This window comes from Achroia grisella, unplaced genomic scaffold (genome assembly GCF_030625045.1).
Source record: "Achroia grisella isolate CSIRO2021 unplaced genomic scaffold, CSIRO_AGI_Agris_v1 utg544, whole genome shotgun sequence".
Classification (NCBI taxonomy): Eukaryota; Metazoa; Arthropoda; class Insecta; order Lepidoptera; family Pyralidae; genus Achroia; species Achroia grisella.
This window is the reverse complement of record NW_026712929.1, coordinates 1084962-1111515: the sequence shown is the minus strand read 5'-3', so window position 1 is coordinate 1111515 and position 26554 is coordinate 1084962. Positions and strand designations below refer to the sequence as shown.

The 26554-nt window shown below is 31.3% G+C and overlaps 1 protein-coding gene across 2 annotated transcripts in view; it reads left to right on the top strand.

The window, feature by feature from the left end:
- Window positions 1-22402, top strand: part of LOC131847919 (autophagy-related protein 16-1) — a 187034-nt gene extending 164632 nt beyond the window's left edge. For both annotated transcript variants that reach the window (XM_059197635.1, XM_059197634.1), the window contains 3 exons: window positions 528-674; window positions 10887-11022; window positions 21113-22402. In XM_059197635.1, the coding sequence (XP_059053618.1) occupies window positions 528-674; window positions 10887-10980 (241 nt within the window). In that variant the 3' untranslated portion in view covers window positions 10981-11022; window positions 21113-22402. The remainder of the gene's footprint in view (window positions 1-527; window positions 675-10886; window positions 11023-21112) is intronic.
- Window positions 22403-26554: the final 4152 nt, after the last annotated feature.

Below are 26554 nucleotides of genomic sequence, written 5' to 3'. Positions count from 1 at the left end.
TTTTTTGTGACAGTTAATGTCCCCATGTTGTGACGTATCATTGAAATGAAAGATGAGTAACTGGCATAATGACCATAGTTACCAAGGGCGAAATGATAAACCTGTGATAAACGTGCAAAATATGAAGCTAGGAATTAAAAAAAATAAACCTTACTGGTATGATATAAAAAACAATGTTCTTTTAGCTATTAAAGATTCTCAATTTTTTATGTAAATTCTAAACTAAAGAGGAGATATGTTTCGTTTCGAATCAATCATCTGGGGTATACCCAGTATACAATATTTGGGAAATTCCAGTCAGTAAGACAATTTGTCTGACCTCTTGCTAATCGCTATCGTAAGAATGGAGTGAAGTTGACAAAGAGTAACATTGTATAATGAGGGTTTAGAGAAGTCACAAACTTCGTGTAAAACAATCATTGAATCTAAGAGCCTTCCAAGCCTGCATTTTGTGACGACACTTTTAAATTTTAGTATAAAAACACATTATAACTTTAGAATGCAAGAATTATTGATGATGTTTTCAGCCACGAGTCTTTCAAAGTAGGATGCGACTGGTCCAGAGCCGCGTTCGGCCCCGGCGGGAGACTGGTTGCTGTGGGATCTGCAGACGGCGCTGTATACGTATGGAATACACACACTGGACGGGTAGAATCAATACTCAAAGACCACTCGTGAGTATAAGTATATACATTAGTGTGTAATATTATATATATAATTGTATAATCATTCAATATTATAGCCCTGGATAATTGACACAGCGCAATCTAGTCCCAAGTTAAGCAGAGCTTGTGTTATGAGTTCTAGACAAGTAGTAGAAACATTTAATTCTTTTTTTTTGTAATTACATACAAAATATATATAAAGTTCTAATGAAATTTACTTCACTGTACTTACATTTCAGTAAGCGTAGACATACATGGTTTGTAATATGAGCGTCGTGTCATGTAGTGGACCCCATCTTAATAACATTAATATTATTTTCTAGGATCTTACTCAGTGTTAAATTAATTAATGTCGAATTTCGACCACTGGATAAGCACTGTAACAGTGGTTATCCAGTGGTCGAATTTGATATCAATTCGATATCAGTATAAATATCAGTAAAATAAATATTTAAATTAAATATAAACATGTCTATAATAGACATGGATATCAATAGATGTGGCGAGTAGCACAATTTGTATGAAAACTGATCGTGCTATATTTTTGCCACTTACTGTGATATCACAAGCTTTTATACGTTTTTTATTGAGGGCAAATCCGCTACCGCGTCAAATCTTTATTATATATATACGAATTCTGTTTTTGTCAGCCGTCTAAACTTTTTCTACGCCAGTTTCATGCAGGAAGTTAATCGAAATTTAACTTAAGTGCGACTAGATAGTTTTCGTATTAGCACATATGGCAAAAAGAATTAAAAGTAGCTGCAGTTACGAATCTATGCAGGCTACTTTGCTTTTTTATACACCACCTGATCAGGGAAGATTGCTGGAAACAGAAGTATCGGTAGAAGGCGACACTCTGGATGAAAAACATGCGAGAATGGTTTGGCTATAATACAACCTCTCCCTTCAGAGCAGAAGCCTCAAAAATTAAAGTTCCCATAAAATATAAATAAAAGAGATTCTACAGTCACAAATTAAGTAAATATATCTTTGTTAATTTTTTATTAATCATCAAAACAGGCGAAGTATAATTCATTATTTATATTATTACAAATAAAACTGACTTCAGTCGTGAAGATTACAACAAAAAATAGAATGGAAAAACGAATAGATTTTCTCCTTATTCATAAATAATGAAACGAAAGAAAGAAAAATATAACTAATTAAATAGTAACAAATTATAAGATATAGAAAAAACTTTAGTCAATTGATTGTAATTAATCAGACTTGATGCTTAGGTTATTAATTAGTTCCAACTCGTTAAGTTGCTCCTTCCTGTTAATAAATTAAATTTATTGTTATATACTTTTTAGTTCTATAATTGTAGCTAACATTAAATATACGTAACAAAAAAAATATTGAACTTGTAATGTTATGTAAAATCATTATATATACGTAAAGTTAACCTTAGCTTTGTTTAGGTAAGAATCACATAAAATGATATAATTCTAAACAAAACTCTAAATACAGCTTTGCTAGCTTACATAGACTATGAACTGGGCAACTGATAGATATTTTTGACTTTTTTTTGTAAGTTGATAAAAATTACATCATCTGCCTATTGGTGGCATAATTCAGAACTGTAATACTTATGTCAAGTTTTGAATGGTTTCATTAAACGTTAAACGGAATGGAAAAGCTTCATAAAATGTTTTTACATATGTCTAAAATTAGGTTTAGATTTTTTTATATATTTAAAATACATTATTTTCGACTTATTATGGAAAATAAACCTGCCCTCTTCTTTATTCTATAAAGAAAAATATTAATTACGTAATTATATTTCATAAATATAAATACGTACTGGACGTATTAGAAAAAATAATGGGTCATCATGAATCAGTCGCATTGTACTGAACTAAGGGTGTTAAATTATTTAATAACAATTATTATTAGAATTAATTATAAAAATATCCGAAATGAAATCAGAATAAGCGCCCGGACTCGCGGTGTGTTCAAACCGGGTGGCCATTGAATCTTTACGTACTTGCGATGCATCTAAAATAATAAAATATATTCGCAAGCCAGTGTTGTTTTGGCTTACAGTAAGCTAGCAACGGCTCTGGCTCCTTGCATCTAAATGTTAATTACAATCAGTCTTCAATAACATTCATATATGGAACCGTTTAATCGATACTTCAATTTAATTGTTACAATGTGAAAATGTTCTTATCTGTTTGTTACCATTTTCGCTCCTAAACGGCTAAATGTATCTTAATGAGGCGTGAAGATAGATTCAATTACGAGGAGGTACTTAATCTATCTTTTATATCAAAAAAAGCAGAAGAAGTCTCAGGTAATAGCAAGTTAACTATAAAGTAATGCGGTAATTATTTAAATAAATGTATTTTCACAAGTCCATTAAAGAGCAATGAGTAAAGATGACTCACTTCCAATATATGCATATAATATACATTTAACTCAGATATTGATTACAAAGTTTCATATCTTTTATTTCCAGAAAATAAAAGTAGAATCCATTTGTATTCATAGGTTTTCTCTGTTTCTGTTATGTATTTATAAAAAAATATATCTATGTATTTTTATTAGTTGTCTAGTACCCATAACGCAAGCCCTGCTTATCTCGGCACTAGATGGCGCTGTGTGAATTATCCAAGGATATACCTTGGATAATTCATAAGGTATTATTATTATTACTATCTTATCATAATCATTCTCAATTAGTGGACACTTCAAAACTGTTAATTAATCGCTTGATGCATTTATGAATAACATGGTACCAGTAATTACAGCTTTATATTATTAACTTAACATCCTGCTTCCTATTTATAATTTTATAATGTCTTCGATGTGATATTATAAATAGGAAATTGTAGTCTAATATAGTTTCAATTAGGTTCCAATTACTGTACCTGAAGTTACAACACTATAACTTGTTACTTGTTATGGATATTTGTTTTTAATTAATAATGATCTAGTAGGTTCTAACGCACTCACTGCACGCTATCCTACAGAGTAAAGACTAGCATATGTCTAAGATTATAAGCTACCTCTAATTGACCTCCAATAAATATTATAAAAATTATGGTTATTATTAGATTATTATAATAAGTTAATATTGAACAGTGTTATAACGTAATAATCAGTCTCTTTACAATTATATATTTGTTAAAAAAATGTATATTGGGAATAATATAAATTAATAAATAATAATAATATTTATATTTATAAAATTCTATCTATATCTATCTATGTCATACCCGTGTCCGTTAAACAAGATTTAATTAGACAGTGATTATTTTTTATCTACTTTGTAATATTATTGTCTACTTTCTTGAGGCTGTAATTTGTATATATTTTTACGTTTATCGAAACGACTGCGAACAGTTTAATGTCAATTTAATGATTCCCGACTTCTGATAAGAAATCCGTTGGAAGAAGCCACTGCAACTGGTTGCGCTACCAAAATATCTTGCTTACAATCACATCGTGTACCGTTCCCTAAGGCCTGACCCTAGTGACATCCAATAAGTGTCAGCGAACACATATCTGACCTTGAATATAAAACTGGAATTGTCTCTCGTGACATCGAATAGTTTTCCCGTAACATTTTGCATGGACAATTGAAATCGTGAGGTCAACATTGGCTCAAGTTGTATTGCTATTGCAAATTTCTCTTTCCCATAGCGTACGCGGTGTTTTACTTACACTAAATTAAGCTTCTACACCTGCCTTGGGGACTACCTGCCGAGCTATAGAAAGGGCGATAAATGTAACACGCTATAAAAAAACCAGAACCAGTGCAAGTGAGTTTCACTCGAAGGAATAGGCACTGGTAAATATGTTAACTCATTCAACCATAGTATATTGTTATTTCTTTACATTTTTTTTATAATAAAATAGATATTACAAAGTTAGTTAGTACTAACAGTACAAAATGTTTAGTAAAAAATGTTACATTAATATTCATGACCAATTCAGAACTCAATCATAATCATTCTGATGATTATGATTGAGTTGAATTCTAAATTGTTAATAAATTCAGAATATCTTGGCATCCTTAAAGATTTCCACAAAAAAGACCAAATGACAAAGAATCCCGATAATCGTTGATGAAATTCTCTAGCATTCAATACATTCAACACATAAAAATATTTATCATTTTGAAAAATATATTTGCAACTTATATGCGAATATTGTAGCGACTTAGTTACTACACGCAAATTCACGAGTTTGCGTTTCGACTCATACTTCTTATTCTAAGATGCAATCAGCGGTCTCATTCGTAGGTACAATGTGGAATGGATGAATGGAATAAATAATTTCTTTGTTGGAAGGACAAAAGTAACGCGGAAACATTCCTACACATCTCAACATACATATTTTTGCTTAGTAACACTTGCCCTCAATGTTTGTGTACACAGTTTAGCTCCGCGGTCACTTTATAGCCGCACTGTCGAGTCTAATTCAATATTGAAACAAACATTACTACGGTTTCCCTGCATTTACTTTCCGATATACCGTTCCTACATAAAACTCTTATCTTCTCCGGTTAAAATCAATTTGAACTGAACAACAATATCGAAGTAATGTAAGATGAGTAATAAAGATTGCTTTCGTTTTGGTCCAGCTATTGTTTCGCATTTCATATTAAGAGTATCGAACGTTGAGCTTTGCATTAAATTAAAGCTATTTAATATATTACTGGCTGGCGTGAATATTATTCAATTATTCAATTTGATTTTACAATAATATTGATTACAATAAATTCCTTCTGTTGTATCAATTAAATTTAAATAGTTTTATTTATTACATTAAAATCAAATCTCCTGATTTTTTTTTAAATTGAATTCGCTTTCCCATTTATTGTAATATCTTAAATAGAAAATGTGACTTTTTCTCTGCCTATCTTATAAAAAAAACCTTGATATACACTATACATACTTTGCTCGACTTACAAAAGTATTATAATAGGTTACTTATATTTCTTAAAAATAATAATAATTTCAATAAAAAAGTACTTATTTAAAATAACTATAATGTTATTTTTGCTCCAATTAGTTATTTAATAGAACACGGGTGGTTTATTACTCGTGGCGCGGTTTAATGAACTCTGCATAAGGAGAGACGTTTCCGGAAATGTACAATAGAGCACCGATGTCGACGTGACGGTCCCTCGGCGCATTTGAATGTTATCTGTAGCCTGAGTCTGCACTGCGCTCACCGCCCGTTTGCGGACCGCGCCTGCGCCCGCGCACTCGCGCCCAGCGTGCGCCTTGCTCGGAAAATTAACAGGAACAAGTGCGACACGCATAGCTTAACCATATACTGAATGGTTGACTCGTGCCCGATGTATATCAGGTGTTTTATTAATTAATAAAGGTATAATATTTATTAATGCGTATTATACTTTTTTAATGTCGTTTATTCCAACATTTGAAATGTCAAATCTTATAAAAATACAACTTTGTAGTTCAAATACATTATCTTGATTAATATCTATAATTGACTTAGAAATCTCAATATTCTTAATTGAATTATATATTAAAAATTAAAATTGGTTGTAAAATTCAGATTACTCCAAAAAATATTAAATTCTAGTCTTAATCCTCTGAAGCGACATGCCTTTGATTATATATATAATAAGGCTGCAGGGCTCGTTACTACATCCTGACTATTTAAAGCAGACACGGAACGCGGAGCAGTCTTCTAAGTCACAACGATAGGTATAGCGGCCCCGGGCAGTACACGCCACGACGCGCGCGCACTAACATCCTGCGACTCAGTCACAAATGTTTAATTATATTCCCTCTCGGTGTACGCTAAACCTATTGTTGTCCTCGAAATAGTTGACATTTATGATCTTGCTTATCGTAGATTTTGTGGCGCTTGCATTTATCTTGAGCGTCTACGGGAAACAGCGTTGTCAGACATCGTTGTAAACGTAGACGCAATAGTTTATTAATAATATCTAATATGCTCGTTAGTCATTTCTTTTTTCTTTATTTAACCACACATTTAAATTCATTAGATGTTTCTGCTATTTCTTATATGATATAGCTAAGTACAGTCTCGCGTGCACTGAAAGTAATAATTCCCATGGTCAATTATAATGCATTCACACATTCTTAAAGTCACGATCGTTCATTTAATGATTTTTACTGGTATTTGATGGGAGAGCGTTTTCTATATAAATTTATGAATATAGTATTCACATAATTTCTTTCGCTTTTGTGTCAAATAACATTTGTGCTAAATCTACACCATTCTTTATTAAACTGAGAAATGGGTATTAACCAAAATCGCAGTATTATATCTACAGAGTTATCATGATGCCCTAGAAACTAGAAATTTCTTTCAGATAAAGTTTAATTCATAAATTTAACTACATATTTGTCTTATTATTTTCTTCCTAAATTTCCAAAATGGATTTTTTATTATGATTGCGTTAACTGTGAATTGTGATAAAATTTGTACCATGGTATAATGTACATATATATGTTATGTGAAATACATTTAACTCTTTGGTGACAAAATGTATTCTTAATCAGTCACAACATGGAGAAGAATATTAAATATTGTATTATTATAATAAATATTTATAATTATTTTTTTATATACGTGATTTCTTTGATTACGAATTCGTTGTGTGATTGTATATTCAAGATACATATGTTGACACAGTAGTTTTTCGAATTACTGAAGAATGTTGCCGATTGTGTATCTAGTGGATAGACAAGCAGCTGTAAGTGCAGTAACCATGTTCCTTCAGACATTGTATGTTCGTTAATCGCGGACATTGGAGTGCATGCTTTTTGTATCGGAAAGGCAAACGACCGCTACGGATAGGTTCTTGAAATTGCTTTATTGGGTAACCTGTCTCCGAACACAGTAGGCGTATAATGCGGTTATGAATCAACGCGCGACTCGAATAATATATACGCTGTCTTTATTTACGAACACATGATCAGGACGATACAAACCCACTGCTTACACTTCATGCGCCAATTATATTTTTCACATAGAACAAATCGATTTAATATACGTCATAAATCCAGTCTGTAACTTATATACGTTTTGCAAACTTAATTAAAGTTACTAACTTTTTAATTAATGCCCTATGGGTTTGACTACAAAATATACACGTCTCAATTTGCCTTTAACGGGTAGTGAACCTAATTGGATTCAAATGATTTATCTGCAGCAATAACTCATAGTAATGAGAAACTAACAATCCTATTAACTTGCAGCCCAATAAGAAAACAATTCCTAGTTTTCTTCTGCTAGATTTGTTCATTGTTTACGTTGCTTCCTAGTAACCATATTGGTTATTCGTAGCGATGCTCGTTATACGCTACCAGGAGCGGTATGTGTAAACGAGCAGAACAAACCCGACGCTAATTCTTGTTTATGAGGACCCTTGCTCCGCATAGATACGATGTAAGGCCTTAAAGCGGCCTCCGACAATCAAAGCCACGTAGAAATAGCTACCATTCTTGAAATGATATGTACCAGTTGAATCACAGTCCCACCATACCTATTACGATAAATCGACATAAATATGAAACCGATAATTTGAATACCGCTCATCTTGACCGCTTTCCGTCGTCCGTCTTCTGTGAACTAATTTTATTTTGACTCGTCTATTTGTTTTTTGCCCGGTTATTAAACGCTGTACATTAATAAAACGATAGGTATCTTTAAGTGCTTTTAGTGACACAGATTTTTAATGGTAGCGAAATTTTTTAGCTTCCTATATGTAGATATATACCATCCTTTAGTATATGAAATTAGGGCAACTTAAAAGCGTTTGTAAATTCAATATCAAATGGTGAGTTAGTAATATTTTCACTAATAAATATTATGCAATCTGTGTTTTTACTTTAAAATGTTAAGTGCATTACACTATACCGTAAATTGTATAAGTAATAAAAATATTTATTTATTTGTTTATTTTAGGAAAATTAACGGTGTACTTTCCCATGTTACTAATCATATTAAATTGTCCTATGTCAATTAATAATCTAATCTAGCCAATACCTATATACATACTTGTCATATATGACTGAAAGAAAATGCCTTCATATCTTATTTTCGTCATATGTACATTTTCTTTAAAAACCTTCAAAAAAACATATATGAACAAGTATGTATATAGGTATTGAGGAGTCTTTTTTTCAACGACCGAAGTCGATTAGATTATTAATTGACATAGGACATATATTAATATGATTTATGTAACATGGTATCTATAGAAAATATATGTACATAACACACCACTTAATTTTTAATCTATTTGTATATTGTATAATGTCTTGTAATAGTATAATTTTTTAAATATTTATATAAACATTCACGTATATATGTATTTAATTATAGGAGCCAATAGAATATTAGCGCTGCAGACTTATCTGTAGCTTCATGTAGAGTTGGCTTCCTCTTCATCATTGCGATACATAAAGCCACCTCCATTTTTATTTTATTTTGTAATATTATATTTCTGTATTATTTAATCTGTAAACTTTATTTCTATTTATAAAATGTATCATGGCTATGTAATTGCATATGCTTGTTAAATTAATAAATGAATAATATCTTTGTTTAGGTAAAACGTCAAATTGTGAAAATAAAGTCCATAATAAACTGCGTGAGATAATATCCCGGCCGTTATTCGTAGTGGAGCGTTCAATTCTAACAAAGGAGTTCATGTTTATGATAAATCGTCAACTTTAGGATTATTCAGAGAAGTCGCATTTGATATACAATACTTTGCTCCTACGCAATGACATTTTCAATCACATTCAATATTATGCGAACAGACCAATCCAGTATAAACAATTAAATCTTATCCATCGTTGCCTCGTATTTTTTATGATAGATATCTACCACAAAATTTTCAAGTGAGATTTTATTGTAGTTTTTTTTTATTTATTTAAGCTTGCATACAATATTGTTCAATTTGAAACATAGTGCAAAAAACTTGTATTAATTAGCAAGTTCCAATTTGAAATTATGGCAGTTGAATGATTGGTTGTGATTTTAGCGGTGGTCCAGCAGAGGTGAATGCTCGCCATTTGGGACACCTACTTTTTACTTTTTGTTATTGTTCGAGTATCTTCGCAGACTTATTGTAATAAATGGAATTATAATTTAATTTGTATTAGTATAGTAATGAATTTTAGAGTTTAATAATTATAGTAGGTAACAAATAGCTTTTTGTTGCGGACTTACATGAACCTTCAACAAACAACTCTTACGACTCTCTTTTCTCCGCCAAAACTTTAATATTGTTAATATTGAACGCAAAATTATAATATTAATTAAACCTTCTGGATTTAATATGAATAGATATAAAAGACTGACAACTATACGATTATTCAAGGATTCTTAAGATAATAAAATTATTTCTTTAATTAGGAAATGCTCTTTGACGTATTTATAAATTTTGGTACAATTAATGCTCGCGGGTTCGATTCCTCTCATGGCACAAACATTTGTCTTCATGAGTATGATTGTTTGTATCGGTCTGGGTGTGTTCTATGTATAATATGTATGTATTTACGAAAAAAAAATATCTATGTACTTGTACCAGTTATCTAGTACCCATAACACAAGCTTTAGCTAGCTTAACTTGGGTCTAGATGGCGCTGTGTGAATTGTGCTGAGATTATTATTATTATTATAATAAATTTTATCCAATCATAAAATAACTATATGATCGTTACGTAATATCATTGATACCAACTAACAAGTATACCACCTGAGTTAAATACTTCATGAATAAAAGGTAATCAATGTATTTCAATTTTACAAGTTACGCGTCATTAACCTCACTTAATTTTAGAAAGGTCTTTCTAGGAAATATAACGGAATGGAAAACGAAAATTCTTAACGGCAGAATCTAATTATATATTTTTAATATATTATAATGAAATGGTTCACACGGTATACAAGGGGAGTATAGTATGGTAATCAGGAGGGGTCGAGAAACTACTGATCATAGAATAGTATATTATATGATATAGTATTAGAAAATCATTTATTCAAATACATAAATTTAATTGAAGCACTTTTGAATGTCATGGTTATTTTTTTTACTCTCTACCGCTCATTCGGAAGGCAGTCTCGTCACAAGAAGAACGAGCGAGAAACTTGCGTGTTACTCTTTTTAATAATCATTACCAGCAATCCCCTGCTTCCCCTCCCACTTCCCAATAAAATATTACTAATGGATATATTGATGATAATTTAATGCAGGTTAGCGGTGACGGCCGTGTCGTGGCACCCGCAGTCGGGACTCCTCGCGTCGGTGGACCGGGGCAAGCGGGCACTCATCTGGGGCGATTTGTGACAGGCCTGGGAAGCGCCGCGCCCCCCGCCGCCTCTACAACAGGTTAATAAAAATAATCATCTGTAACAGCCCCCGTAAATCGATGGAGACCACAACAATTTTAGAAAGTATTATTGATGTTACCGACACCTCTACCGTAATGCGCGGTAACTGTAAAAGAGTTATTTTTTATTTTGTTTTAAGTAAAATATATTCTGCTTTTGAAATTTTAATTGGTTTATTAAAGTGGGAAATAGATTTTGTTGCATGTTGTATAATAGTAGGATAGGACAAATGTAATATGTACATATGTATATCGAGTGTTACTTATTTGATTAAAATTTAGAATTTAGAACGGCCCTATATGTAAATTGTTTGTCAAAAAAAAGAGAATATCATAAAACTCTTATATTGATAATTATTTATTTACATAACCAACAACTGCTTGAGATATGTAATTGTTCGACATTTTTAGATTAAATCAAAATAGAAGTAAAAATTTGCGACCTAAATATTTTTATAAAACAAAATAGGACAACTATATTACAGATTTTTTATTACAGGATATCTTTTACAGATTTTAACTTATATATATATAACAATAGTTTTCTTCCCTTTGTCTGGAATAATTCATTTTGATAGTGGTGTAGACATAAACTTCGTTGAAATTGATCAGATTATTTTTTTAAACTATTCATAAATAAGAATTGATATAACAAACTTAAATTTAATTTTTTTAATACCCAACATATTTTTAATGAAATTTATACACTTTTACATACTATATTATATAATGTCTGCATTCGCGTAATATCTGTATATATATTCAATTTAACATTACTAGAATCCTTTATATAATATGTATAATACAGGTTTTTCATATAATTCCATAAGAATCATCAATCAAAATTAATATAACATAATATTTGAACTTTTGCAATGTTTTACTAATATTTACTTCAAATTTTGGCCGGTCGGTCGACAGTGGACTGCCGACACAGCTGGCCATTCTTTTATTCAACCTTCCGACACCGGCCCAACTCTCACGTGTGCACAAGCGACGTGGGGGTCAAAGGTTTATTGCAGTCTACACTCTTGACACCATGTTCTGGTTTTGTAGCGCTATGACGTGACTCCACGCCGTAGACTATTTCCACTTCACAATGACATGGACATTTATTTAACTGAGAATTTGAATTGTTACATAAGTGTGACATTAGAAATGTCATAAATATTTGGAGAAACTACCTCTCTATGCCAGTGTGTGTGTATTTCTATTTTTCTACCACTTTGCGGAATTTTGTACAATGTTCAGTTTTATATTGTTACCATCTCAACCATAGGTCATTGACACGGCATAAGGATACGTTGTAATTGTTAATCAGAATTAATTTATGTGTTATCTACGCTACTTTATTTTTATACCGTTATTAATATCTTAAAAAATCATAATGATCGGTTTTTGTAAGATAAAGTAGCCGCATACAAGTAATTTGAATTTTGTGAGCTTGTTTTGTATTGTAGGATAAAACATAACATTTGAACTTCACTATTTCTAAAAAAATATACAAATGGTTATGGGATTATTACATATTCATTGAAAATATTTAGTACAGAAGTAGTTGAAATCATCTCTTACCCATAAATTGGTTATTATTTTTCTCATTTGTTCGGTTTTACTAAATACGTAGTATGACTGCCAGTATTTAATTCATATGACTAGAATATTCATTTGTATAGTAAAGAGCGATTAATATCTGTATATTTTTAAATACAGTAAACAGTTTTAAATATTTATGAATATTTACTTAAAAATTGCTCTGTAGCAAAGTGTTAACATCAATCATGCAGGTACATTATCATTAAACTGTACCGACGAAAAATTTGTTTTTGATGGTAATAAAGTATTTGGAATTCAAAAACAAAATATAAAATGTTTTTTAATATTTTGACGGTAGAGCAGCAATATTTTAACGATATTTCATGCCTATAGTTCTAGTTCGCTTTCTGAACACTTTTTTAAATAATTTATATATATATATCCTTTAACAAACGATTTCATAACATTGATTTTAGAAGGCATAGAAAAATTAAGAAACTTGAAAAGTTTCAGAAAACTTTAGGACTATTTTAACGTTTGCCAAACTGGACTGAGTTATTTATAAATGGTAATATATCGTAAATGACTTCGATTATAAATGCTCTTAATAACAATAATTTATAAATAATAGGTATACAGCAATATCACTATTTTGGTCTACATCATCCTCCACTTATTTCATCTAAACCACGCAACGGATTTTAATATGGTTTTCACTATCATGACAGACGCTGTATGTTAATATGTATATGCATACGACTGTTACGAGGTACAGCCATTCATCGAGAAATATTCGTTAAAAGCCTATTACGCATTACTATTACTCGATCACATTACTTTCAAATTATTATACATACCATACTTTAATTTGGATGAACTGACCTATATAAATATATTTTTTCACGTATATGAGAAATAATATCATAATTATTTAATGTCGGACAAGAATGTTGCAAAAAAATTAGTTGATGGATCCACATGTACTAACCTGATTATATAGTCCGAGTTTCTCTTTGCTCCTATTTCGAGTAAGAAACTGTAAACAGATTATATCGAGCATAGCTGTCCATTATAAATGACCCGAAAATATATCATAATGGGAATAATTGCGAAACACATATCTCTTCGTGACATTAACCTATTATAACCATCTGTAATTTTACGAACAAATTACATAAATCATATTAGATTAAGAATATTCTCAAGCTTGTAATTTGGATAATTACAGTCTTTTCATACAAATAGATATAAATGGAAACGAAAAAAAAGAGTTATTATAGCATTTTCTTAAGATCGACACAAACCTCTTCTTTAGCTTTAATGTACTGTGTTTAATTCTTATATTTTTGGTGTATATAAAATCAGTAAAAAGCATGTATTAATTTGACCAATTAACTACACATAAATATATAATATATATATTACATACAAAAAATACTATATACTAAAATGTTTATCAGGTGACTATACTTCAACTATATTTAAAGTATCGTTTATAAAATATTAAAGGAGTAGGTACCTAACATCCTAATTAAAGGATTAGCGCGAAACTAAGTAAACATTAAGTTTTGATTATAAATTATTTCTACAGGTACAATTTTAGATAGCTTTATAAAAATGGACAAAGACAAATTAAATATATATATAAAATTGTATCTGAAATTATTGTTTAAGTAATATGGATGGATAAATATCTGAAATAAATGATAATAATAATAATAAAGTTAAAATATATAGTATCTGAAATTATTTGTAAGGATCAGTTAAATCATAAATATACAGTATCAGAACATCGAGTTTACACCCTAAGTAAACCCTAATCTTAAATTGTTAAAACGCTATAAATCATACCGGTAATGATATTCAGGAGTCCTTGACAATAAGTATTATTGAAGCCTCTTAGGTTTATAATGCTTGATTGATCGCTGATGTACGCTTTAGATTCCACGTTCACAACAATAATGCTATTTAAATAAAATATTCTACTGAATTCCTATTCAATAATGTTCTTAGTTTTGGCACTAATTTATCCAATACTAACTACCCGCCCCAGCTTCGCGCGGGTGTACGTGTATTAAACATATACCTTTCTCTAGAATAACTCTATTTATTGCTAAAAAGTGCATTAAAATCTAGAGGTTATATTTTGTATGCAAAGACGTATATACTAGCACGCTCGACATCTTCCCTCACTACACTGATCAAAATAAGAAACATGCATGGACGGATTATATATAAGTCATTCATATTATTCGTCTACCATACCATCTATGCTGCAAGTCTTTCCGCAATATTAGAGAAATATTACCAAGTACCAATATTTAAATTTCCATTACCTACTCTCTTACCACCTCTCTCTAAAGATATTGTATTTAGAAACTTCTTTTTACGTATAATAACGTCCAGATGGAGTAATCAGAGTTATTTCGTCTGACATTGTGTCGAATGTGATACTAAACTGAGCGAACATATTGTCACAAATGTAAGGAAAACATTTCTATATCATGAACACAGGAACAAAGCAAAAGTAAACCTTTAAAGTGAACATATAATATACATATATAGAATATATATTATTCTATGTACATTATATACCGCCGCAAAAAACCGTATATATTTCATAAAGTAGATGTAGGAACTCTATTTGCGTATTCTAATTCTATTTTTGAATTGGTTCTATTTTGTAATTAATATATTAACTTTAATCTCATTAAAGCGTCAATCACATTTGTATCGCTACTTATTTTCTTACAAATTGTCTGTAAGTCATCAGCCGACCATACGGCATTGTCAACACTAACAAAGATTTCGTGCGCTTACCATCAAAGTAGAGTGTCTACACATTTGCTACCCCTATTGTTAAAAAAAAATACAAACCTTGAATGTAGAAATTTAAGTATTGTACATTGAGACACAATACAATACTGGCAACAAGTGAAAGCGTGACTTTCAACTTTCATTAAGTTTTTGTGTAAGTATATGTATGGACCTCGCGGACGGTCCATATTGTCTCGCGACATGAATCTGCCGAACTATTCTAGATAAAGGTGCCAGCGCACTCGTTCGTTCGACTTATCGAGAAGACGACGTGACTAATTTAAACTTTCAGTTGCCTCTTCATTACTTTTCCGTGTTATTAATAATTCATTAATAATGCACTCACCGCTCAGTTATGCACGTTGGTCTCTGGTAATTGACGAGGTTAAGGTTATTGTAGTTACATCTCATTTGATTCTGTGGCTGTCTATAATTTTATTGTTCTTATTGCGGGACAAATAAGAAAAGAGTGATATAAATCTGCTAATAATCCAAGTCCGCCATTCCTTTCTAAGCCTAATAATCCATGGTAATTAGCTCAGAAGTTTTTTCAGATTGCTAGAGTTACTTTTTTTAACAATATGATATGCATTAATAATTATTATGCATAATAATTTATTATCAAATTCAGAATAATTCTGAACTCTGAACAAACCCTTCCGTATCTGACTACATATCACCATACATAAAATTGCCATAAATGAATGCAATTAAATATTTAATATAGGTACTGCTTTCAAACGTTTATCTATCTTAGCTTAACGTATTTAACTAAATGTAGTTAGCGGCCGTACTGTCAGTCAGTCGCAACAAATTCTTGGATAATATGAAACTAGGTGATGCTACGTGCCTCGCACGTGCCAATGGTCTGCAACGCGTTAAGAACTGTGACGGCTAGGCGCTACAAGGCGACGATGTCGACCCACAGATCTGCTATTCATTTGATAAGACCGTTGGCAGTACGCGGTGGACCGTTCACGAACCGTTTGTCGCCAAAATGAAGCGGAAAATTTAATAGTCCAGCGTGCTGTACGTGATCAGTGTCGTATTTTTATTATTAAACCACTTGACGTCCCACTTTCATTTCGCATCGGGAGAGTACTTATTTGTGGATGACATTTGGTTTCTTTTTATATATTTTAATTAACGGCCATACAAAACGTACGACACCTCGAAATTCCATACCGACTTGGCATAGTTCTACGAGAAGCACTTACGCTCGAGAGTTTCAAATTTATGAATGAAATATCCAGCGAAAGTTTTTTAAGGACATATAATTTTTATAAAGACAATTTTATAAACTAAATTTGGTAAATAGTTATTCTAATAAATCGGTTTAAAAATTTTGAACCATCGTGACATAATCCATAATCGTGACCAATGGTTTTTGTGTTGTCCCGTAATTCAGAAATGCTTGAGCAGTTGTGTAGTCATATTACTTAATCTCTTTATTTTTTAATCTTATTCTTTTTTATTCACTCCTTGATGTACAGAAAATGCTATATATAATAGCATTAAAGTAACACAATAAATAAACTACTCCCAGCTGTTTTAGATTTAAATAGAAAAATTTTGTGATGATATTGTTAATGATAATACAATTCTCAAATTGTAATTAATAAAAACATAAGAGTGTAATAAAAATCATAGCAGTTAAGCCTAAAACTTAACATAGCTCATAACAACTATGTACTTGACGTAATATACTAAAATATAGTATTATTAAAACTCAATAATTTAGTAGTAGTTTCCACGTAATGAAGATGTAATGGCGACACTACATTTCGCCCCAAGATGCTATAAGAGGCGATTAGCGGAACAAATCACTAATATATAGGTGTGAGAAAGGGAAAACTTGAAATAAAATCATATAGCAAGCGTCTTTACCATCGTGATAATAGTGTATCCTTTTGTGAGGAGAAGCCCGTGGCAAGTAGTGGGCCGCTAATGGGTTGATATTATGATAGTATCAGAGTTTAGTTTAAACTGAACCATAATGAGTCTGTCTAAACAAAAGTAGTAATAAAAAAAAAATTTTTTTTTTTTTTGTTCATAATAGTTAAAATTAATCTCCAACCGATGAATAAAATCTATGAGCGACTAATCCGTCCACGGATTAATAGAACTGTATATTTTAAATTTTTATTTTACTAATAAAATAGAATTTTAATGCGAAGGGTTGTAATTGATCTCTACAGTAATTCCAGACGTACGAAGCAATATCAGGGTCTCTAGTCTGTAGATATTGTAATATTGTAGAGAAATAACATTTGATTTTTTTTATGTTATATTTACCGATTTATAAGCATGTTTTACATGCCCACAGAAAGCTAAAATATAAAGTTGTATATCATTGGCAGTGCTGCGGGTATGAAGCAAGTAATTGTTATTTCCTTACTAATATTCTAAATGCGAAAGTAACTCTGTCTGTCTGCCCGCTTTAACACTGTCATGCAAAACCTACTAAACCGATTTAAATCAAATTTGGTACACATACAGTCAATGGTAAATCCTGAAAAAGAAATGTAATTAACATAGACTAATAAAATAGGCATTTTAATGCGAAGAAAAGGTTGTAAAGGGTTGAAAAAAAAGATGGAAGATTGTATAGAAGTATCGTCATTGAAGCTTGAAACTTATGCAATGACTTCGAATAATTTTAACGTTAAGTGGGTAAAATAAAATAGGGGATGAATGTTTGTATTGAAATTCGTCGTCTATTCCATGCGGACGAAGGCGCGGACGTAGCTAGTTCATAATATGTATTAGATAAGTAGTACAACTAAAGGAAAAATGTTTTGTAATCACGTTAGACAGGCGGGTGGCGACATTGGCGACGCAGTTGGCGCCGAACGCTGCGGTGATACCGTTGCGCTTTGCGGGTTGCTATAGTTTCGGCGTAATGACCCGCACAGGTGGTCACCGCACGAATGTAGCAGGTCTTAATCATCCACGGTTACCGACAACACACCAAATAGAATTGTACCTATTATATTGAGAGTCGTGTCAGTACAAGGAGGATATCGATTGGCTTTTATAAATTTTGTAAACTTTAAATCACGTATCAACAAGAGTCTATGTCGGATATATTTGTATTATTCAATTATAATAACATTTAGAATATATATTAATTTCCGAAGTATGTAAGTACCCAAACATATATGTATAAGCAATCTCAAAATATTTTCCACTCAAGTATATTTTTTATGTATTTGGCATGGCTAACAGTCGACCCGTCTGAGGGTATGTATGAACAGCTAATCTAAAAAGATGGAGTCAAAATCAATATAACAATATTTTCTAATAATATATAAGATTAAGATAAAAAAAACCTAATGGGCAATTTAAATTAAGTTCTATGTAGATACGTCATTGAAAGCTAAAAACGAAAACTGGTTTATTATCTTTCAAAACTTAACATGTGTCTCTGCTTATAACTGATCAGCAAAAACCACTTCATTAAATTGATTAAAATATATTAGCATTTGTTTATCACGGCATTACAAATACATTTGACGCATTTTTTGTAAAGTGCACGCTCGTTGTTAGACATTTCTATTTATCAGCAGTTTTCTGCATAAATTTGCTACAATCTCCTCGGAATGTTTTAATTATATGATTTGAGTAATTGGAAAAATAAATAAAAAGTAATATTAATGGTAAAGGTAGTTAAAAATAATTTCCGTGTACAAAATCTAAACTTAAAATTATGGTTATAAATAATTTATAAGTAGAAGCACGAGTGGAATAACAAAATACTCCGTTTCAAGCAATATAACGGAATACGATATACTAGCATACTACCTCTATTTGAATTAGGATATAAAGTATCTCACATTAGTCAGAAATATGACCCATCTGTATACTAAACTTTTTTAAAATCCGTTATGTCGTCTGATCATCATCAAGTGGTAACACCCTAACATCTTCGTATTTTTTCCCATACTGTATAATTAGTAATTTTGATATAACATGGATGAGTTTTATATATAAAGCAACAGAAAAGTTTTACCAAAGTGCGTGATTATTATTTTAAGTTCCTGTTTTTATCGAAACAATCATTTGCAAAGCTAGAAGTATTAGGTACATTGCTAAAAAATAACGTTATAGATAATTGCGACCATATATATAATATGTTTTAACTTTCTTATACATTATAATGATAGCAAAGTTTACACATATTCGCACACTAATTCATACTATCAATTTTACCGTAAGGCCGACTCCTCAGTTACCGAGTATCGGTTCAATGTTACCGTTTTAGGAAAATAATTATATTTTTTACAAACCTACTAAAGCCAGTAGTCGACACGCAACATAAAGTGAATTGACGGGAGGCGGGTTAATAGCTGCTATTAGTGAATAGCTCTGAGAAATCGGCAACAATGAACACGAAAAATGCCTATGTCCCATTCATTAATTTTTTTTCTATCCACATAGACTTTTTTTATGTGTGTCAGTTCTTTTTCTTATTCGTCTGTAAATAAACGGGGCAATTTGGCCTCGGGCGCGACTAATATCATGATTAAATTATTATGTTCGCACGTTTGTGTGCTATCACTATATCATTTGCGTGTAACTTTCGAACGATTTGCGTCTATTATGTTCATTTGGGCAATAGACAATAGTAATATCAAATTATTTGCACACACACACGCGCATATCTATATATCACTTCTCTTATTGTAAACTTGTCATAAGATTTGAATTAATGCAGTTTTAATGTGGGTACTTCACGTCGTTGATTTATCACATAGTTTTTGTTTATTGTAATAATTTAAGACATGGTCCCAAAAAAACAACTTCAATCGTGATGAAATTACTGTGAGACTAACACGAAAGTAGAAAATACCGGTTGCAAAAAGTTATATCGAATTCTTTGTAGTAATTATAAAAATATGACGTAACATATACATGAAGAGCATATAAAAAATGAGATACAATTTTGAATGCGATGGGGACCAACGATGACCTGTATACTTTTTAATTAAAAATACCTACTCGTACATATACAGACAGTTATACATATAAACTAAATATATATTCTATATTGACACCTCTTTAAATATCTGATTATATACATTTGTAGTTATTATAAGAAAGTCGTTTGTAACACAGAAACCATAGGAAATTTTCCGATTTCGATCAAATATCACAAACATTCAAGATTTAAAAACCACCCACTCTAACTGTATTTACCAAAGAATCATTCAAATTTGGAACTTCCCTACATGAACATGTAGGTATCTTTATTTATTACATATATCCTATAAACGAACATATTGATATTCTGAACATATATCCTATAAATGTTTACAAGCAATTTCTTGTATATATATAGTTAGCAAACAAATAATTAAAATTACATTATAACCCACGCATCTTACTCTTTCTATGTCCATTGCTGAGTAACCACTACCGACGTCGTGTTACCCATAAGTTTTTAATCAGATATTCAACTTTTACTTACCTAATCCTACTTATATTATTTAAAAATATTTATCAGTTAAATCTTTCTTTAAACATAGCTTTCACCGGTCCGTTTAACAGTACACGATAAAATTCTAGGCTATAAAATTCCTATTTGTTACAATTTCTATATAACTTGTTTTATCTCATTTACTCGATCCCACTTTACAATAGAAGTAAATTAATTCAGAAGCCTCATTTCTGCTAAATACAAGCAAAACCCGTTAAGAGAATGACTAAATATCTAATTTGTTACTTCTTTTGCAGTCAACCAGACATGGAGAGGGCGACGATGGCGATTCCGAGAGCGGAGAGGTGTTCGACTTCCTACGAGGCATCACTACCGATATACTCCATCGGTTCTCGTAGTGTAGCCGGCGATGTACATGCAACATATTAGCGTCCCTAAATTTACGGCCAACGATGTCACTCGCAATAAACACCCAATGAAGTCCTTGGATTGTTTCCGACTCCTATATTTATATAAATTTCGTGGATACTTCCCTTTACTATTGGTGATATGTGCCTCATGAGGCCAGGTAACAAATTTTTGTACTTTTAGAAATTATAAACATTTTAATGTCGAATGGAAAAACGTATGAAATTCGCGTATATAGAATCCGATACCATGATCGTTAACAATATATTCTGAGTTAAAAAAATGAAATGCATAACTTGGTTATATATACATTTCCATACGGATATAAGAAATGGTAAATTTATTACAGGAACAAATAATAGATGTAATTCATCTTTCATGTTTTCTGAGAAGAAAATGTTTAAGGAATTTAATTTAATAGGTCACACACACAGCGTATATAATAATTTTAATTTCACATTAATAATATGTATTGGTAACGGTGCTATGCGTTACAAGTTTTTGGCATTGTAATTTAAAAGAAAGCCACTATGATTCACCTAACTTTTAGCTCTGCACCGGAGGTTGTCAGATTCGAATTTAACTACGGAAATCGCTTATTGTACTGGTGATTGCACATTTAATATATAGATAAGTATCTATGTTATTTTGCGAGTATCGCTCTCGCATTGAAGCCAATTTAGTTTTTAAGTCGTCTTCCGCAAATTAGACATAATATTATGTAGTCTCATTTCATTCCTTTTTTCCAACATAAGTTTTTTTGGAATCCTTTCTACTGTTATTGGCTTATAATAATTCAAAATTGTTTCGTAATATGCTCATTAATGAAACTTATGTTGATATTACTTAAGGTATTCTAGTAATGGTATGGTTGGGAACACGTGTATGCTAATAAAATACATAATGACATCAACTTTGCGTAACGACAGTGCAAGTGATAATTAAAGCTTGTAAATTAAAAATAGCAAGCAATAAAAGTCGCCATTTTCAGCTGAGACATAACGGGTTTTATAATCTTGCGATGTAATGCCTGTTATATATTGCTCTTCTTAACTAGCTGTTGGATACTTCTACAAAATAAAAATATGTTACAACTGTATATCAAAATTTTAAAATTAATACGGTGGTTAACTCTACCTGGACAATCTATGTGGACAATCATGCTACTTGAATCAAATTTGGAGATGTTTGGTTGAAGTGTAAAATAAAACAATCGTACTTCACTCGCATTGGATACAAAATAAGAGACTGTATAAATACGACGAATTTGACGACGTCGATGATCTAGCGGTTTAGCACATCGCTTTACTTCCGATGGTCGCGGGTTCATTTCCTCGCACGGTACAAATATGTTTATTCATGAGTACGATTATTTGTATCGGTCTGGGTGTTTTCTAAGTATAGTATGTTACGTGCAAAAAAAATCTAAGTATTTATATCAGTTGTCTAGCACCGATAACACAAGCTCTGTGTTCTTGTTAATTTTGCAGGATTATTTATTATTATTAGGAAAAAAAATACATCTTACAAAGAAATGCTTGCACAAGAAGCTCGATGAAACTTAAAAAAATGATCAACTAAGCGGCAAAGTTTACTTATAGCGTGATTCAAGCCGCGTGATTGTCTAGAAATCTCTTAGCATAAATGTCGATCGGATGAGCCACCACAAGCCACCACAAGCCACCTGCACTTTCCGAACGAACTCTCTCATTAGCAAACAATGAACAAGCCTCGGCTACTACGCGCTGTACAGTTCTAGAGCCCGGGTCCCATTACCTCACAAATTATATCGTCTCAAAACATATCTTTATAACTGTTGTATAATACACAAAACAATGTCTGGTATTTGAATGTAATTTGAATACTGAAGTGTTTATTCAGCCATGTTTAGGCATATTATTATTATTATTATAAAATCAAACTTGTATAAATAAAAAATAAAGTCAAAAGTGGCAACATCTAATATTTTACTACTGCGTTTAATGTGTATAAACATAAAACGCAGAACCTTAACAATTTAAAAAGATGTCATCAACATAATTTCTAACAGGACTCGAAAACTTTTGAATTATTCATTAAGCACATATATCGCCGTATCTCGTAAGAAATAAATAAAGAAGTGGCGCCACACAATTGCAATTAATAATATCCTTTCCATTAATAATGCAACGTTTTATAGGATATAGAAGTTATAGTTTGAAACCATGACTATATAGGCTATATAGCCAAATATTGCTGCAGTTTTTAACAGCATACAACTTATTAAGGCTCTTTACGTGACCCTATAATCAAAAGGAAATCCTTATAATCAACTAAGAAGAGCTGTCGCTTCGTGTACCCATCGACCGATTTTATTCCCACCGTCATACCGTCATACTACTCCGTAATCCCTGATTTTAAGACTGTCCACTGTTTAAGTAGTAAAACTTGTACCTGGGTTTTAATGAGCCTACTATGCACTGATTTTATAGTATCACTATCATTTATAACATTTAAAAAATATAATTCAAACTTGTCCAAACATATGAAAATGTATCTATCAGTATAATATATATGTCTCTGTATAATAATATAATAAAATCATATCAATGTGAAAATACACTTTCCTATAGATATTCTCTGATGATGATCATGAACAATGAACATACATGCAAAAGAAACTTTTAAATATTACAAGCGGGGACACGGGCTTCTAGTGTATGCGGCGATCAATAAACTGCTGAACCGATAAGAATGTTACAAACAAGCGGCTCGCGCTGCACACGCGCGGCCCGCGGGCGACACATCCATAATCCAGTGACGTGTGTTTTGACAGCTAAGTTGGACCACTTTTTCACCGTCAGTTTTTACCTAGTTTTTTATCCAACAGTTCAACGATCCCACCGTTACATATACGACGTTATTTTCATATATAATAACACGTATAAGCAACCGCTTCATTTCCCCAAACTTCTGCCACGGCGAGACCTAGAATGCGATCAAAAAACAACTAATCCGGCGCCGCCTTTAAATTACGCTTCGTTAACTTACGTCTCAGCTAATAATAGTGTTCGACTAATTTGCATAAGGACTATGAAACGGCGCCTCGTCTCTCTACATCACCGTTTATCTTGCCAAAAAAAATGTGTCATAGCCTACGAGAATAACTATTATGTTTTAGTTGCCAGTGTCTGTTGTATTAGTATATTTTATTTTTATAATGCTAATGTCAAACAAGTTGACGGTTCATTTGATCTAGACCATATGCTTACTGATATCGTAAGAGCGCTCCTCAAAAACGATGGAAGCGAACTAGAACACAGATCTATCACTCTTAGTTCGTTTGATAAGCTACTGATATCGTTAATGACTTGCCACTACAAAAATCACGTTGAAGGGCACTATATTTGGTCAGCTTCCTATCTAAAAACTGATAAAACATTACACATATTCGCAGCATTGTGAATAACTAGTCATGTAAGCGTTAAATTGTTAGATTATTTTTCTTTTAATTTGTATGTGTGTAATACAGTTAAATTTTATCAGATAGTTTTTCTAACGGTACATATAATATATTATGATATGCAGAAAAAATCTATTACCAACCATAAATATTCAAATCAAGAAGGCATATTATGCATACAAAAGAGATTATCTAGTTATATTTGTCAATACGTTTTACCTACTTATGGTATTATTGTCAATTATTGGTCATTTATCAAAAAGAAAGTTAACATAAAATTGTGATACTACGTTTTAGTCTTACTATCAATAAACAGTTGTTTCTAACTTAGAAACCTATTTCTAACAATGGAAAAGGTCATTCTTTCTATTGCAATAAGATTTTTAATTTAATACTCTTATTTTAATAATATAGTAAACTATATATGAGTAATTTTGTGCATTATAATTATGTAAAATATAATATGTACTATATATAGCATCGACGAATTAAATTTGGCCTATGTGTGTCACAGCGTTGCCCTTTTACTTACCTTATTTTAATAATTTTCTAGACTGCAGTTTCCAATACCACTAACAAAAGTGTAGTTGTCTTCATTATAGAGTATCTAAGTACTTCCTGATATTCAGATGGTATAATGAATAAAATGTGCCTTTTGTTAGTTTTTAAGAAAATAAGTACTTATGCATAGTGATTATACATATTTATTCACGTATGAGACACGAATAAATATAGAGTACCAATGTCCATCTACTGAATAATTTTTATTATGATTTGTGTAATGTAATCAATTCATAGGTTTATGTTAGTTATTTTCGTTATGTATAAGTATAATATAACTTACTAAATTAGCTTTACACAAAGACTGTTGTCAATAGAAAATAATAAAAATACAAATGGTACATCACACACTAAATAAATGGACTTAAATAAACAGCTTTTATTTAGCATTAAGGATTTAATATATAAAACCTTTTTTTTATACTGACAATATACTCCAACTCAAATACGACGGCATATAAAATGTGTCTAACATTTTAAAAGTCTAATTTCTGTGCATCATTATTTAAATAAGAAACCTTAATATAATGCCAATTACAAGTTATGTGTAAGATTGTTCTTACATGGCTCACATATGTATGTATATCGTCATATTTGAAGAAGAGTATAATGATAGAATCTTTTGTAAGTATGTGAAGACATAATAAAATATAGCATGTATTTTTTACTTACAGCTATAGTCATTGCTGTAACAATAAGGCTTTTTAGTGTCTATACATTTAATATTTTTATATGAAATGTATTATATTGTACAATACAACTGTTTATAATTGGTGGATTAATTCGGTCAGTCATTATGTAAAACATGTAGGAGTACCTACCTACATACTGAACACTAATTCTAAGACGTGTATATTCAATATGGATATAAATATGTGTTATTATTTCGCACTCGTTTTATTTTAAATTAGTTTGTATTATTTTTTGTTCAATTCCGCAACCACTCTATTGTTGAACAGCATATATGATTAAGTTCGCACATTCATTGAAGTCTTGTCAAATTAAGATTCATTTGACTCCGAGATGACCGTTACGTATGATTTATTCAGGTGAAGTTATTAACTCGCACCATTACTTAGTACCGCTGGTCATCACCCATTGACCCAGCATTTCTCCAATTAAATTACCACCGCAGGGTAAACGTTTTAGATACGCGAAACACACATGGAGCGTGGGTGCAAGGGAGGGATTCGCCTAACTATGGGAAAGATCGTTTGATAGTCATCTCCTCTCTAAATTAAATTAACGATGTACCGTCGTATCCTGGCGTAAGCAGATATCTCTGAATATCTAAATTCTAGCGGAAATACAGTGCGATTGTACTTGG